Raw genomic sequence first — 13,720 nt, forward strand, 5'->3', positions numbered from 1 at the left:
ACCCTTCATCAGGACTATAAGGAGAAGCACTGCTGTGTTCCACCAGCATTTTGTGTGTGTGGCTTGAATTTCCAGCATCTGCAGATTTCCTCGTGTTTGCCTTTAGCTTCAAACTGTGTTCATTAACAACTGAAGTCTGGTTCTAGTTTACAACAAGAAACTGAGCAAGGAATACTAATTGAGAATTTAACTTAATAATAACTACTTGACCCCTGGAAGTGTTAGCTGCTGTGTTGGAAAGTTGAGCTTGATATAAAGGTCCTGGACAGCGAATATCCATCACATAGCATAATTAAATTGAGATTGACTTCTTTGGTTGAAGTAACACAATGACAGATTATTATTTGAATTCCTATTGATTGGAAAAAGGTAAAGTGAAATCAGATCAGTATGACCTAGCGCACGAGTGCTGAAGGCCAGTATGCAGCTGCTATGAGTAGTTATGTAGGAAAATTATATGCTGGCCTTACAAAAAATTTGAATACAGGTGTAGGTTTACCTTGCTATCGTTGTACAGGGCCTTAATGAGACCAGTATTGTTGGCAGTTTTGGTCTGCTTATCTGAGAAAGATTCTTTCAAAGGCCAAAGTTCAGTAAATGCTCACCAGATCGATTTGTGGGTTGGCTGGACTGACATATGAAGAAAGATTGGGTCAGTTAGGTTTATATACACTAGAATTTAAAAGAATAAGAGGTGATCTCTAAGATCTTTAGAACTTTAACAGGCTGGAAGGATTCTATCCAGGAAGGGTGTCCCAGCAGATGGGAGGAGAGGGAAAGGTCAGTGGTCAGGACCTTTGTGATAAAAGGTTAATTTCCTCTCCAGGGCTGGTTAACCTGTGGAATTATCTACTACTGAAATCAATTGAAGTCAAATCATTAAATATATTTAAGAAGTTAGATATTGTTCTTAGTGCTAGATGGAATCAAACCATCTGGGGAGAATGCTGGAACAGGGTCCTAAATTTTAAATATCAGGCATGATTACATTGGATGGCAGAGTAGGCTCAAATGTTTGACTCCTGATCATAATTTTTATGTTAACATTCTCTGCGTATTGTACTACTTAGAACTGAATTCCAAAATTCAGGTCATCTCGGTAATTCACAGATAATAGTGGTCTTTACCAACCGAGCATTTAGTTTCCCATTCAGTCCTTCACCCACTTTGAATTTTCTTCTTTCATGAGGACTAATTGCTTGCTATTCTAAACCAGTTTATCAGTTCATAATGTTTATTATCAATGCTCACCATGTGGTGTTTAGTTAAAGTTTTATGTGAAGAGTTATTAATTAAGAAATAGCATCTTATAGAACTCACAACAAGATTTTAACAGAATAACAATATTTGCAGTAGAAGCTGAAACTATGACTTTCATCTTCTCTAACACTGAGGTGAGGAAAATAAACTTCTTACAAGATTGATGCACATTAGCAGTCATAAAACTGAGAGAAATGTTGATAAGAGAAAGCTGAGTATTAGAAATGAGTAAGAGTCTTCCTGAATTGCATGATGAACTTCAAAGCATTGCAAATAATTTGCAGACATGTGGATGAAATTCTGAAATGGTTTTTCAGTGATTTGTAAAAGCCAGCAGGCTTACTTATATCTTGCAGTGAGGGGAAAGGGGGTAGATAGCTTAAACTGCACAAGGTTTTACTGCACTTTATAAATATTGTATTATATTAATAATGTATTTGTTTAATTGATCTGCCATCATTTGTTAATGAATAGAATGATACTCAGCACTAATGGGCACTTGGTGTAATTCACACCCAGAAGCAGATCCCATGAACCTTCAGCTGCCCCTCCCTAGAAGAATGAGCTGAATGCTCGACACCTCGAAATAGTCTTTCACACCCAATATATATATGTCCTACTCTTTACAATCACAGACCTGGGTGTCCACAAACTACTCATTGTGCATGTTGCCACACTCTTGGTCATTTCTCCACCTCTCTGTTTCTGCTTGGGCAAAGAAAGTTTGATAAGACAATTAGCATTGATAGCTTTGGCCAAAAGTTAGCAGTAGAAAACGAATACCGTGGAACCTTCAGTTTCTGCAAATTTATAGTTAAAGTAAAACCTTGCATATGAGGCTGAGTCCATAGATCATGTTACCAGTGACAATATAGATAAGGAACAGGAAGGCAAGGTAAGGTTCTAAATAAAACAAGCATAGTGCATGATTATACTGCAATAGCTACAATGAAAAATCAGCCAGTCAGCCATAATCTGATGCATATCATTTAACCCAGGTTTGCTAGTATTTTCAAGCTCTTGAGTTCATTCCCATCAATAAATTCCAGGGGTGACATTGCTTACTCATTAACATTCTTCTTTACTAATTTTACCCCTGATAATGTCCAGCCCTCTTCACTTAATCATTCTTTGTTGCTTAATTTCGAAATGTTTTTAATACTTAAAGCTAGCCATAACTTGGCAGAATAAAGTTTAAAAGGTATGTAGTTAAAATAACAACTTTGTGAAGCAACATTAGATAATTATCTCAAGTGCCATTGAATTTGCACTTTGTGAATTACATTTTTTAATCTAGTAAGTTTTCAATCTTTCCCATGGTCATTCCATTCAAAATACCTTCACTAAGTAAAATGCTGAGAGACAGAAGTTATTGAAGGGAAGAAAGAAAATGTTAGAAAACATTAGACTGGACCTATGGGAGCTGCGTCTCAAAAAGGCAGTGTCTATTGTTAAGGACCTCCAACACCTAGGGCATGCTTTTTTCTCACTGTTACCATCAGGCAAGAGGTACAAAAGCCTGAAGGCGCACACTCAGTGATTCAGGAACAGCTTCTTCCATCTGCCATCCGATTCATAAATGGACATTGAATGGACACTATCTCACTTTTTTTTAATAAACAGTATTTCTGTTTTTTTGCACATTTTTAATCTATTCAATATATGTATGCTGTAATTGATTTACTTATTATTATTTCCTTTATTGTGTTTATTTTTTCTTCTATATTATGTATTGCATTGTATTGCTGCTGCTAAGTTAACAAATTTCACATCATATGCCAGTGATAATGCAAACTAAGATTAATATATATGATCACTGATCTTTAGCTAAATTAAACATCTTTTGTAAGAATGGTGAGACAATTTTAAAGAAAAATGAAAAAGTAAAAGACATTTCTGAGGTAATACAAACTATTGGATGCAGTAGAATACCAAAGTTGGGAGAAAGGAAATTTGATATACAAGTAAAAGTTCCAGTGGGCAGGAGTGTGGTTGAGGATATTATGACTATTAAGATATTATTTCAACAATCAGACATATGGTGATCGAGGGATTCATCAGCATAAGCTCTTGCCTATTTGCTACCTTTGAAAATGCCAGTAACATTAGTCTTACATTACCTGCTGTTGCACAGACTATGGCAGCGGTGGCTTATGAAAGTTAATGCTAAGCATGCAGTCTCAGCTACCTACAAGAAAGGAGATATGCTTCCAAAGGTTGCTGTCTGACCTTCTGGGTAGAGCCAGGATTTTCCATCTGTGTGTGTCATTTCAAGTATTAGTATTTTTATTGCACCTGATTTTTGCAATTAGGATTCAGTGGTGTTGGTTTCTACATATATGAAGTGATATCTGTGAGAGATTTATCTATCATATAGAAACACAATGAAAAAGATACCAAGTGAGCCAAGCCACTAATTATATGGTATTTCTAGACAGTTCTATTTCAATACCATAATATAATTGAAAATTAAAAACTGCAAAAACTACTATCCTGGAAAGTTGTTTATAAATTAATTTTAGGCCTTGGGCTTAGCAGAGCAAATGTTACAAATATACACAGAGCAAAGGTTCTGTTGTCTTGTGTTGCTGGACTTAAGAGGCTGGCCATCAACTAGTCACTGGAGTCCAGCATTTTAGAGCTGGGAGTGAGAGGAGGGAAAATGGGATCCTCTGAAGGTTGATGGAATTCCATCATTCGATTACCAGAGCATTACTTAGGAATATGTGTTGATCAGATGTTGGCAGGACAAAAAGGGCTTTTTTTGGGGGGAAGGAGTAACAGGACTTGTATCAGAAACAGGTTTATTAACACTGGCAGTGACGTAGAATTTGTTAACTTAGCAGCAGCAATTATGCAATACATAACCAGCAGAGAGAAAAAAAAAGTAAATCAATTATGTATATTGAATAGATTTTTTAAAAACGTGCAAAAACAGAAATACTGTATATTTTTTTAAAAAGTGAGATAGTGTCCAAAGATTCAATGTCCATTTAGGAATCGGATGGCAGAGGGGAAGAAGCTGTTCCTGAATCACTGAGTGTGTGCCTTCAAGCTTCTGTATCTCCTACCTAAAGGTAACAGTGAGAGAAGGGCATGCCCTGGAGGTCTTTAGTAATGGACACTGCCTTTCTGAGACGCTGCTTCCTAAAGGTGTCCTGTGTACTTTGTAGGCTAGTACCCGAGATGGAGCTGACTAGGCTTACAACCTTCTGCAGCTTTTTTCGGTCCTGTGCAGTAGCCCTTCCATAACAGGCAGAGATACAGCTTGTCAAAATGCTCTCCATGGTACAACTGTAGAAGTTTTTGAGTGTATTTGTTGACCTGCCAAATCTCTTCAAACTCCTAATAAAGTATAGCCGCTGTCTTCCCTTCTTTATAACTATATTAATATGTTGGGACCAGGTTAGATCCTCAGAGATCTTGACACCCAGGAACTTGAAGCTGCTCACTCTCTCCACTTCTGATCTCTGTATGAGGATTGATATGTGTTCCTTCGTCTTACCCTTCCTGAAGTCCACAGTCAGCTCTTTGGTCTTACTGATTTTGAGTGCTAGGTTGTTGCTATGGCTCCATTCCACTAGTTGGCATATCTCACTCCTGTATGCCCATTCATTACCACCTGAGATACAACAACGGTTGTATCGTCAGTAAATTTATAGATGGTATTTGAGCTATGCCTAGCCGCACTGTAATGTGTATATAGAGAATAGAGCAGTGAGCTAAGCACACACCCCTGAGGTGTGCCAGTGTTGATAGTCAGCGAGGAGGATATGTTATCACCAATCCGCACAGATTGTGGTCTTCCGGTTAGGAAGTCGAGGATCCAATTGCAGAGGGAGGTACAGAGGCCCAGGTTGTGCAACTTCTCAATCAGGGAATGATAGTATTAAATGCTGAGCTATAGTCAATGAACAGCATCCTGATGTAGGTGTTTGTGTTGTCCAGGTGGTCTAAAGCCGTGAGAGCCATTGACTCTGCTGTTGACTTATTATGGCAGTAGGCAAATTGCAATGGGTCCAGGTCCTTGCTGAGGCAAGAGTTCAGTCTAGTCATGACCAACCTCTCAAAGCATTTTATCACCGTGGATGTGAGTGCTATCGCGTGATAGTCATTAAGGCAGGCAACATAATTCTCCTTAGGCACTGGTATAATTGTTGCCTTTTTGAAGCAAGTGGGAACTTACGCCCGTAGCAGTGAGAGTTTGAAAATATCCTTGAATACTCCTGCTAGTCGGTTGGCATAGGTTTTCAAGCCTTACCAGGTACTCCCATCGGGACTTTCCGCCTTGCAAGGGTTCACTCTCTTTAAAGACAGTCTAACATCAGCCTCTGAGATGGAGATCACAGGGTCATCAGGTACAGCAGGGACCTTCACAGCTGTAGTTGTGTTCTCCCTTTCAAAGCGTGCATAGTAGGCCTTAAGTTCATCTGGTAGTGAAGCATCTCTGCCATTCATGCTATTGGGTTTCACTTTGTAGGAAGTAATGTCTTGCAGACCCTCCCAGAGTTGCCATGCATCCGATGTCGCATCCAACCTCATTGGAAATTGTCTCTTCACCCTTGAAATAGTCCTCTGTAAATTATGCCTGGTTTTCTGGTATAGGCCTGGGTTGACAGTCTTGAATGCCACAGATCTAGCCTTCAGCAGACGATGTATCTCCTGCTTCATCTACGGCTTTTGGTTTGGGAATGTATAGTAAGTCTTTGTGAGCACACATTCATCCACACAAGTTTTAATGAAGTCGGTAACAACTGAAGCATACGCATCCAGATTCAAAGATGAATCCCTGAATATAGCCCAGTCCACCCATTCAAAGCAGTCCTGTAGTCGCTCTTGTGCTTCCCTTGTCCATACCTTCTTGATCAGACTTCCTGAAATGAGGGCATAGAATAGCACAGTAGGCATTCTTGATGGCAGTGTAGCAATGGACCAGTGTGTTGTTTCCTCTGGTATTGCAAGTGATCTGTTGCTGGTAGTTACTTAGTAACATTTTTCAGACTGCCCTGGTTAAAATCTCCCAAGATGATGGTGAAGGCATTAGGGTGCACTATCTCGTGCATGTTGATCCCATTACTCAGATCATCTAAAGCCTGCTTGACATTGGCCTGAGTTGGACTGTAAATGCTACCAAAATGACCCCAGAGAATTCCCATGATAGGTAAAAAGGACAGCACTTTACTGCTAGCTGTTCCAGGTCTAGTGAGTAGAATTGAGACAGCGCTGATATATTCGTGCACCAAGAAGAGGTGATCATTCTACTTGGTCTTGTTCTAAAATTCAACCTTTTTGGACAAATTTAAGAGTTTTACTGGAACAAATTATTGGAATACAACTTCCACATAATCCAATATTACTTTTACTAGGTGATATTGAAGGGATAAACCCGATATCCAAATTGAATAAATATCAGAAAGAATTTATAAAAATTGCATTGGCAGTAGCCAAAAAAGCTATTGCAGTTACTTGGAAATCGGATACATATTTAAGTATAGATTGTTGGAAGAAAGAAATTTATGGCTGTATTCCACTTGAAAAAATTACTTATAATTTAAGAGATAAATATGAAACATTTTTGAAAATTTGGCGCCCTTATTTACAAAAGACAGGATTAAATATATAGGCACTCCGAAGATGAAATAATTGGTTACTTGGGGAAAGAAATAAATATATATACTAAAGTTATTACGAACTCCGTGGAGCATGTGGGGATCTTCTAATATCCAGGCATTCCTTTTTTTCTTTCTTTTTTCTTTCAATAGGGATGTTAGGGGGGAGGGGTTAAGGGGAGGGGGGATGGGTAACACATATTTTCTTTTTCTCACACTTTTATTCTGTAACTATTTGAAAACACAATAAAAAAAAGTTTTTTTTAAAAAAGAGAAGAGGTGATCATAAGGCATACTCCTCCACCTCTGCTTTTGAGAGACTCTATAGATCTATCCTGATGGTGTATAGTAAACCCGTTGATCTGGATCGCTGCATCCGGTACGGAAGAGGTTAACCAGGATTCAGTGAAACAAAGGACACACGTGGTCCTAATGTCCCTCCAATTCAACACCCTGGCTCTGAGATCATCAATTTTATTCACCAGAGACTGCACATTCGCCAGCAAGATAGTCAATATAAGGAGTTTAAAACCCCATTTCCTTGAACATACTTGTAATCCTGATCTACACCCGTGCTTCTGTGAGGTGTCCTCTGTGGGCAGTCAGTGTTGTTTCCGTCGGTCTTAAGCATTAAGTCATCTTTGTTGACTGTACTGCCCTTGGAAGCAGTTGTGCTAATTAGCTGTATCAGGCTGAAACGGGAATATTTAATCGTATCCATTGAGAATACTGCTGCTATGCGAGTAACAAGTATTTAAGGGATATTGATGAATCTTGACCAACCTTCTATAATTACTACAGTTGGCCCTCCTTATCCGCAAGGGATTGGTTCCGGGACCCCTCAGAAATACCAGAAAACATGGATGCTGAGTCCCTTATTCAACCTGTCTCAATGCGGTAGATCTTAGGACTCAGCGGAACCCTAGACCTTATTAACCTGTCTCAGTGCGGTGGACATTAGGACCTGGCGGTAGAGCTCTGGATCCGCAGTGTTTCTGTTCACAAAAATAATCACGATCACGATTGAAAATAAAGTGGAAATAATAAAGCAATTGGAAAGAGGTGAAGCGCCATCAGTCATTGGAAAAGCATTAGGCTACAGTCGGTCAACGATCAGAACAATTTTAAAGGATAAAGTGAGAAAGGCTCTGCCCCAATGAAAGCTCCAGTTATTACTAAGCAATGTAGTGGTTTAATTATTGGGTTTTTGATCCTCCACATCAACCAGGCACGGATGGAGAGCCTGCTCAGGAGCGATCTGTCACTGGATCGAACTTGGGAACTTCTGTTCCTGAGCCCGGCGCTGACATATGTTGTTAAGTGTTTTATATGCATAGAAAGGTAAAATATATACTATATACTAAGACAAACGTTCGACTAACTGACGCTAAATAATACCGGATGTACCTGTTCTGACTTACTTAGTAAGAGAACTTCCGATTTTTTTTTATCCCGATCCACAATAACCTAAACGCATCCTCCCGTATACTTTAAATAATCTCTGAATTACTTATAACATCTAATACAATGTAAATGCTATGTAAAATAGTTGTTATACCGCATTGTTTAGGGAATAATAAAAAAAAGTCTGTACATGCTCGAACAACAAGTGCTGGAAGAGCACTTGCGGGTTTTCTCAATTCGCGGTTGGTTGAATTCGCGCATGCAGAACTTGTGGATAAGGAGGGCCGACTGTATTGGGCGTTCTTCACATACTTCCTGAACAAGGTGTGGCAAGATGAGCAGTACCTTAAATGGCAATTCTTAAGCATCTTAGACACTAAAGAAAAATATTCCAGAGAAAAACTATTTCCATTGAGCTACTATAACAAAAGCAGCAGAAGCTCCTGGCAAATGTCTTTGTTTTTAACCTGTTAGTCTGGAGTTTAATGGATCAGTCTTACAACTCCTACAGAAATACAAGCCCTGCAACTGATTTAACTGTAAAGGATGTTAAATAAGGAGTCTACTATCATTTTGATCGTCAGCTGCTCTTGCTAATCCCGCCAAGATTCACATTGTCATGAAATTGCAAGTTACTTATGAAAATGCTAAAGCATCTATGGATTGCTGATGTTTTGTTTTTAAACAATACTGCATCTTAAAAACTACTGGTTATTACTTTTCAGGTTGACTCTTCAGGCACTGGGGCAGAAGCTGAATGATTACTGGAAGGAAAAGAAAATCAAAAAAAAACAGGAGGAAGCAGATAACACTGAGTTGATAGAAGAGTTACAGTAAGAGATCTTTTGGCTCCCATTCAGTTTTCAATTTCAATGTGCCCTAACAGTCAATCCTTCATGACCCTATCAACTTTATGCCACATTTTTTTGGATTGGTGAGATATGAAGCATTTCAGTTAACTGTGAAAACTCTGGGTGGGAAACCTTGTGGAAAACAGATGATACCTCTCAACATTTACTGATTATCCTGGGGCAGAAATGCTGAATGGAGGGTATAAAAGATAGTGCAAGTAAATCCATTAACACATTTCTTTCAATCTGTGTGTAACATAAAGTTTCCATCCTAATATGTGGAATTCACCAAAACACCCCCTATCTTTATTAATTTTTATTGCTGCCAATGAGGCTTATAATACTTGTACCAGTGCCTTTTCATCCCAATTATATTCTGTGTTTGATTTGATTATAAGCTTCTTACAAGGATATTTGAAAAAATACATTTGTTTATTTTATTCTGTTGGTTATCCTTTCAGAACTGCTCCTGACCAGGCTTGGGTTCAGTGTGAGACATGCATGAAATGGCGCAAATTACCACCAGAAGTCGACCCAGAATCATTACCAGAAAACTGGTACTGTAATATGAATCCTGACCCCAAATTCAGGTAAGGAAGATTTGGTACTATATGCAGACCTGGATCTTTTAAATCTAATTGTTAAGCATGCTACATTTAAAATAAATACGATTACAGTGAGAAAACTATGTATTATTTGAATTATTTTTTAAAAAGATCTTCATATTGCATTAGAGGGTCTGATGTAAAAAGTGGGTGAATATCTGCACCAGTTTGATAACACGTCTGATGTTCTAAGTTAAAGTGATAAGTAGGTGAGCTGGGGACATGTGAAGTACATATAATCTCATTTGCATTTTAAGACGGATGATTGAAGCATGCAATTTGTACTATCCAAGCACCTTTCTTATACCGGTCTACAGGGCTTGTTGCCAGCTGGACGACTGCTGGTTACACAATATTGATTCCGCCTGAAGCTGGAAAGTTACATCAGGGCACCCTATATTGCTGCTTCGTTAATAGGATGTCGACCTTTTTGACAAAGCCATCATATATTACTTAACTCAAAGTTAATGATAAGCAAGCTTCTTAAATCACTCCAACCTGCATTATGCTGTTATGCTATCAGGAATTTTTAGGATTTTGATCCAGTTATGTTAAAAGATTGGCTGAGACTTTCAAAGTCAGGATGGTGTGTGACCTAAAGTGTAACTTGGGCAGCCCCTCTTTTGCCTACCTAATTTGTAGATAGTTGTGCTACCCTTGTCCCTCAAGGTGACAGGTGCCTTAGGAAACTAAAGAAGCAATGGTAATTTGAAAATGACCATGATTTATGTTGTAATGGTATATACCCTGCAGAACTTTGGCAGAGGAGATGAATGTTTGGCGTGAAGGAATATCAGCTAGTCAGACTAAAAAGTCAAGTTTATTGTGCTTGTGCAAAGAAAATCACAGGCACACAGCATCATATAAGTAGCATTCACAAGAAAAATGTAAATCGAACATAAATTGTACACAATTTTTCCAAGAAAACACAATCAGAACACAAAAACAAAACCCACTTTAGCACAAAGTGGTCATGGTGCTGCTAAATTATGTTGATCAGGATTTTACTAATTGGTCATTGAAATGGGTTCTACCTCCTAGATGGCAGAAAGGCTTTGTGGAGTCTGAAGATGAACCAGATATTAATACTGTTGGCTCTTTGAGATAACTGTTTTCTAAATTGGTTCAGCTTTCCATGGTCAGGTAAAATGCCATAATTTTGACATGTTTTTGGCATTATGGTAGGAAAGAATCTGAAGAGTCAGAATACCATTCTGCTGAGGTGGGTTGAACATCTTAACACCCTGCTTAATCAGGATTCTGACGCAGACGCCACCATCCTGGACAAACTGCCTGAATTTCCTCCTATCCACGACCTCAGTCTACCACCAACCTTCTATCAGCTGTCCATTCCCTTAAGAACAATAAGTCCCCTGGCATTGACAATATCCCTGCTGAGTTACTGAAGAATGGATGGTACATGTATATGGGCGCCCTCTACCAGTACATCACCAAGGCCTGGACTGACGAGAACATCCCACAGCAATGGAGAAATGCAAACATCATTGTCGTTTATAAGAACAAGGGTGACAAGGCCATCTGCGGCAATAGTAGGGGCAAATCACTCCTTTTTGTTGCTGGAGACGTCCTGGCTAAGGTGATGCTTCAGAGGCTCATCAGCAACATCACCAAACCAATGCTGCCTGAATCGCAGTGTGGATTTAGGAAGAACAGGAGCACGATCAACATGATCTTCACAACCTGGCAGCTTCAGGAAAAGTGCAGGGAGCAACATCAAGACCTGTTTATGGCCTTTGTCGACCTCTCCAAAACATTTGACACTGTGCAAAGAGAGCTCTTATGCAATGTCCTCCTCAGGTTTGGGTGTCCGAATAATTTTTTTAACATCCTCCGCCAGTTCCACGATGGGATGACTGCTCGGGTGACAATAGAAGGACAAGAGTTCAAGCCCTTCCTTGTGCGCACAGGAATGAGGCAGGGGTGTGTGCTAGCGCCAGTGCCCTTTAACATCTTCCTTTTGTGTGTTACCAAGCTTCTCAACAACGAGGTTGAGGGCAGCAGCGGTGTGGCAGAGGATGTCAGATTAGATGACAAACTCTTTAATATCAGGAGGCTCCACGCAACCACCAAACTCCATAGAGAATGGGTCCTGGAGCTGCAGCATGCAGATGACTGTGCTCTTGTGGCCCATACTTCGGAGGATCTTCAGACTGTCCTTGCTGTGGCAGTGAGAGCGTACAGCAGGATGAGGCTGACTGTCAATACCACCAAGACAAAAGTGGTTTGCCAGTGGAGTACCAGTGTCCCACCCACCCTACCTGTCTTCACTTGGTGATGAAAAGCTGTCAGTAGTGCCATCTTTCAAATATCTGGGGAGTGTTCTCTCTGAAGATAGCGGCATTGACAACGACATCCAGAGCCGCATTAAACAGGCATCAGCTGCCTTTGGGAAACTTTGATGTAGAGTCTTTCAGAACAGGAGCCTTCGTCCCTCCACAAAGGTCGCCGTATACCAAGTGGTCTATGTCACCACCCTCCTTTATAGCTGTGAAGCTTGGGTAACCTACAGCTGTCACATCAAGTCCTTGGAGCATTTCCACATAAGCTGCCTTCAGCACATCCTGGGAATTACTTGGCATAAGCGAGTGCCTCAATCTGAAATACTTGTAAACACCAACTGCAGCAGTATTGAGGCAGTGATCACCCAGTGTCAGCTGCAGTGGCTAGGGTACATGATAAGGATGCCCCCATATCGACTACCCCCAGGGTGTTAAATGGCCAGCTACATCATGGTTGACGCTCAGCTGGAGGGCCGAAGAAGCGCTATAAGGATCAGATGAAGAATGTTTTAAGGAAGTGCAAGATCAAACCTGAGGACCTGGAGAATGTTGCTGCTGACTAACACTTGGCGACAGCTGTGTAAGGACAGGGTTTGTATTCTGGAGATGGAAAGAACAACTAGAAGACAGCAGAAGAGAGCCAGGAGAAATACGGCCATGGTTGCCATCACTACCACCACTACCACATATACATGTCCCACCTGCAATAGAATTTGTGGGTCCAGGATAGGACTGTATATTCATCAAAGATCTCACTGTTAAAAGAGTGGACGTTGACATCGGATTCCGATGGACAACCGAAGAAGAAGAAGAAGAAGGTAGGAAAGTTGTCAGGCCCCTAGGCTCTGCTGATTCAAATGCTTTCAGCTGTTTCCTGATTACACATAAATTGAATTGCTAGATGATTCAGATTTGTGAAGGTGGGTATCCCAAAAGAAAGCTTAGCTGGTTCATCACTTGGCAATCCTGGCTGGAGCTGCTTCAGTTTTGTTTTATTGTGCTCACATTAAGGATAAGGATCTTGACTAAGTTATTTAATTAGCCACCACTATTCTGAGCAGGATATTCAAAGATGACTGAGCTTTGATTACATCTCTTATTGTAAAAACATTATAAGCAGGAGCAAGAGTAGCCTTCTGGCCTGTCGAGCCTGCTCCACAATTCAATAAGATTATGGCTGATCTGGCTGTGACTTGCCTTTTCCCCATAACCTTTAACTCCCTTATAGATAAAAATTTAACCTGTGAGTTAAATATACTTAATGATGCGGCTTCTACTATTTTCCATGGGCAGAGAATCCCACAGCTTCACCAGTCTCTGGGAAAAACAGTTCCTTCTCATCTACATCCTCAATCTACCCTGCCGAATTTGAGACTGTCCACTAGTTCTAGTCTCACCTACCAGTGCAAACAACTTTCCTGCCTTTTTCTCATTATTACCTTTAATAATTTTATGTATTTCTATAAGATTTCCTTATTCTTCTGAAAACTTAACTTTTATCTTGTATGGTAGGATAGATTCCTGACTCACAATCTACCCTTGTTGTCTGCCTTCACTACACTTCCTCTGTAACTGTAACACTATGTTCTGCATTCTGTTATTGCTTTTCCTTTGGCATTCAAAATGAAGATTTTCACAATATCTTGGTATATGCGGCAATAGTAAACCAATTACCGTAGATGCCGGATTAT

General features: G+C 39.9%; 2 protein-coding genes across 4 annotated transcripts in view; one reads left to right on the plus strand and one right to left on the minus strand.

Annotated features, from left to right (window-relative positions):
• The window catches only part of LOC140734349 (MORC family CW-type zinc finger protein 4), a 143,208-nt gene that overhangs the window by 94,852 nt on the left and 34,636 nt on the right, over nt 1-13,720 (plus strand). For all 3 annotated transcript variants that reach the window (XM_073058183.1, XM_073058184.1, XM_073058185.1), the window contains 2 exons: nt 8,999-9,106; nt 9,586-9,714. In XM_073058183.1, coding sequence (XP_072914284.1) covers nt 8,999-9,106; nt 9,586-9,714 — 237 coding nt within the window. The remainder of the gene's footprint in view (nt 1-8,998; nt 9,107-9,585; nt 9,715-13,720) is intronic.
• Nucleotides 1-13,720, minus strand: part of cldn2 (claudin 2) — a 145,585-nt gene that overhangs the window by 4,379 nt on the left and 127,486 nt on the right. The gene's annotated exons all lie outside the window — the stretch shown is intronic.

The sequence above is a fragment of the Hemitrygon akajei genome, chromosome 10, assembly GCF_048418815.1.
Source record: "Hemitrygon akajei chromosome 10, sHemAka1.3, whole genome shotgun sequence".
Taxonomy (NCBI): domain Eukaryota; kingdom Metazoa; phylum Chordata; class Chondrichthyes; order Myliobatiformes; family Dasyatidae; genus Hemitrygon; species Hemitrygon akajei.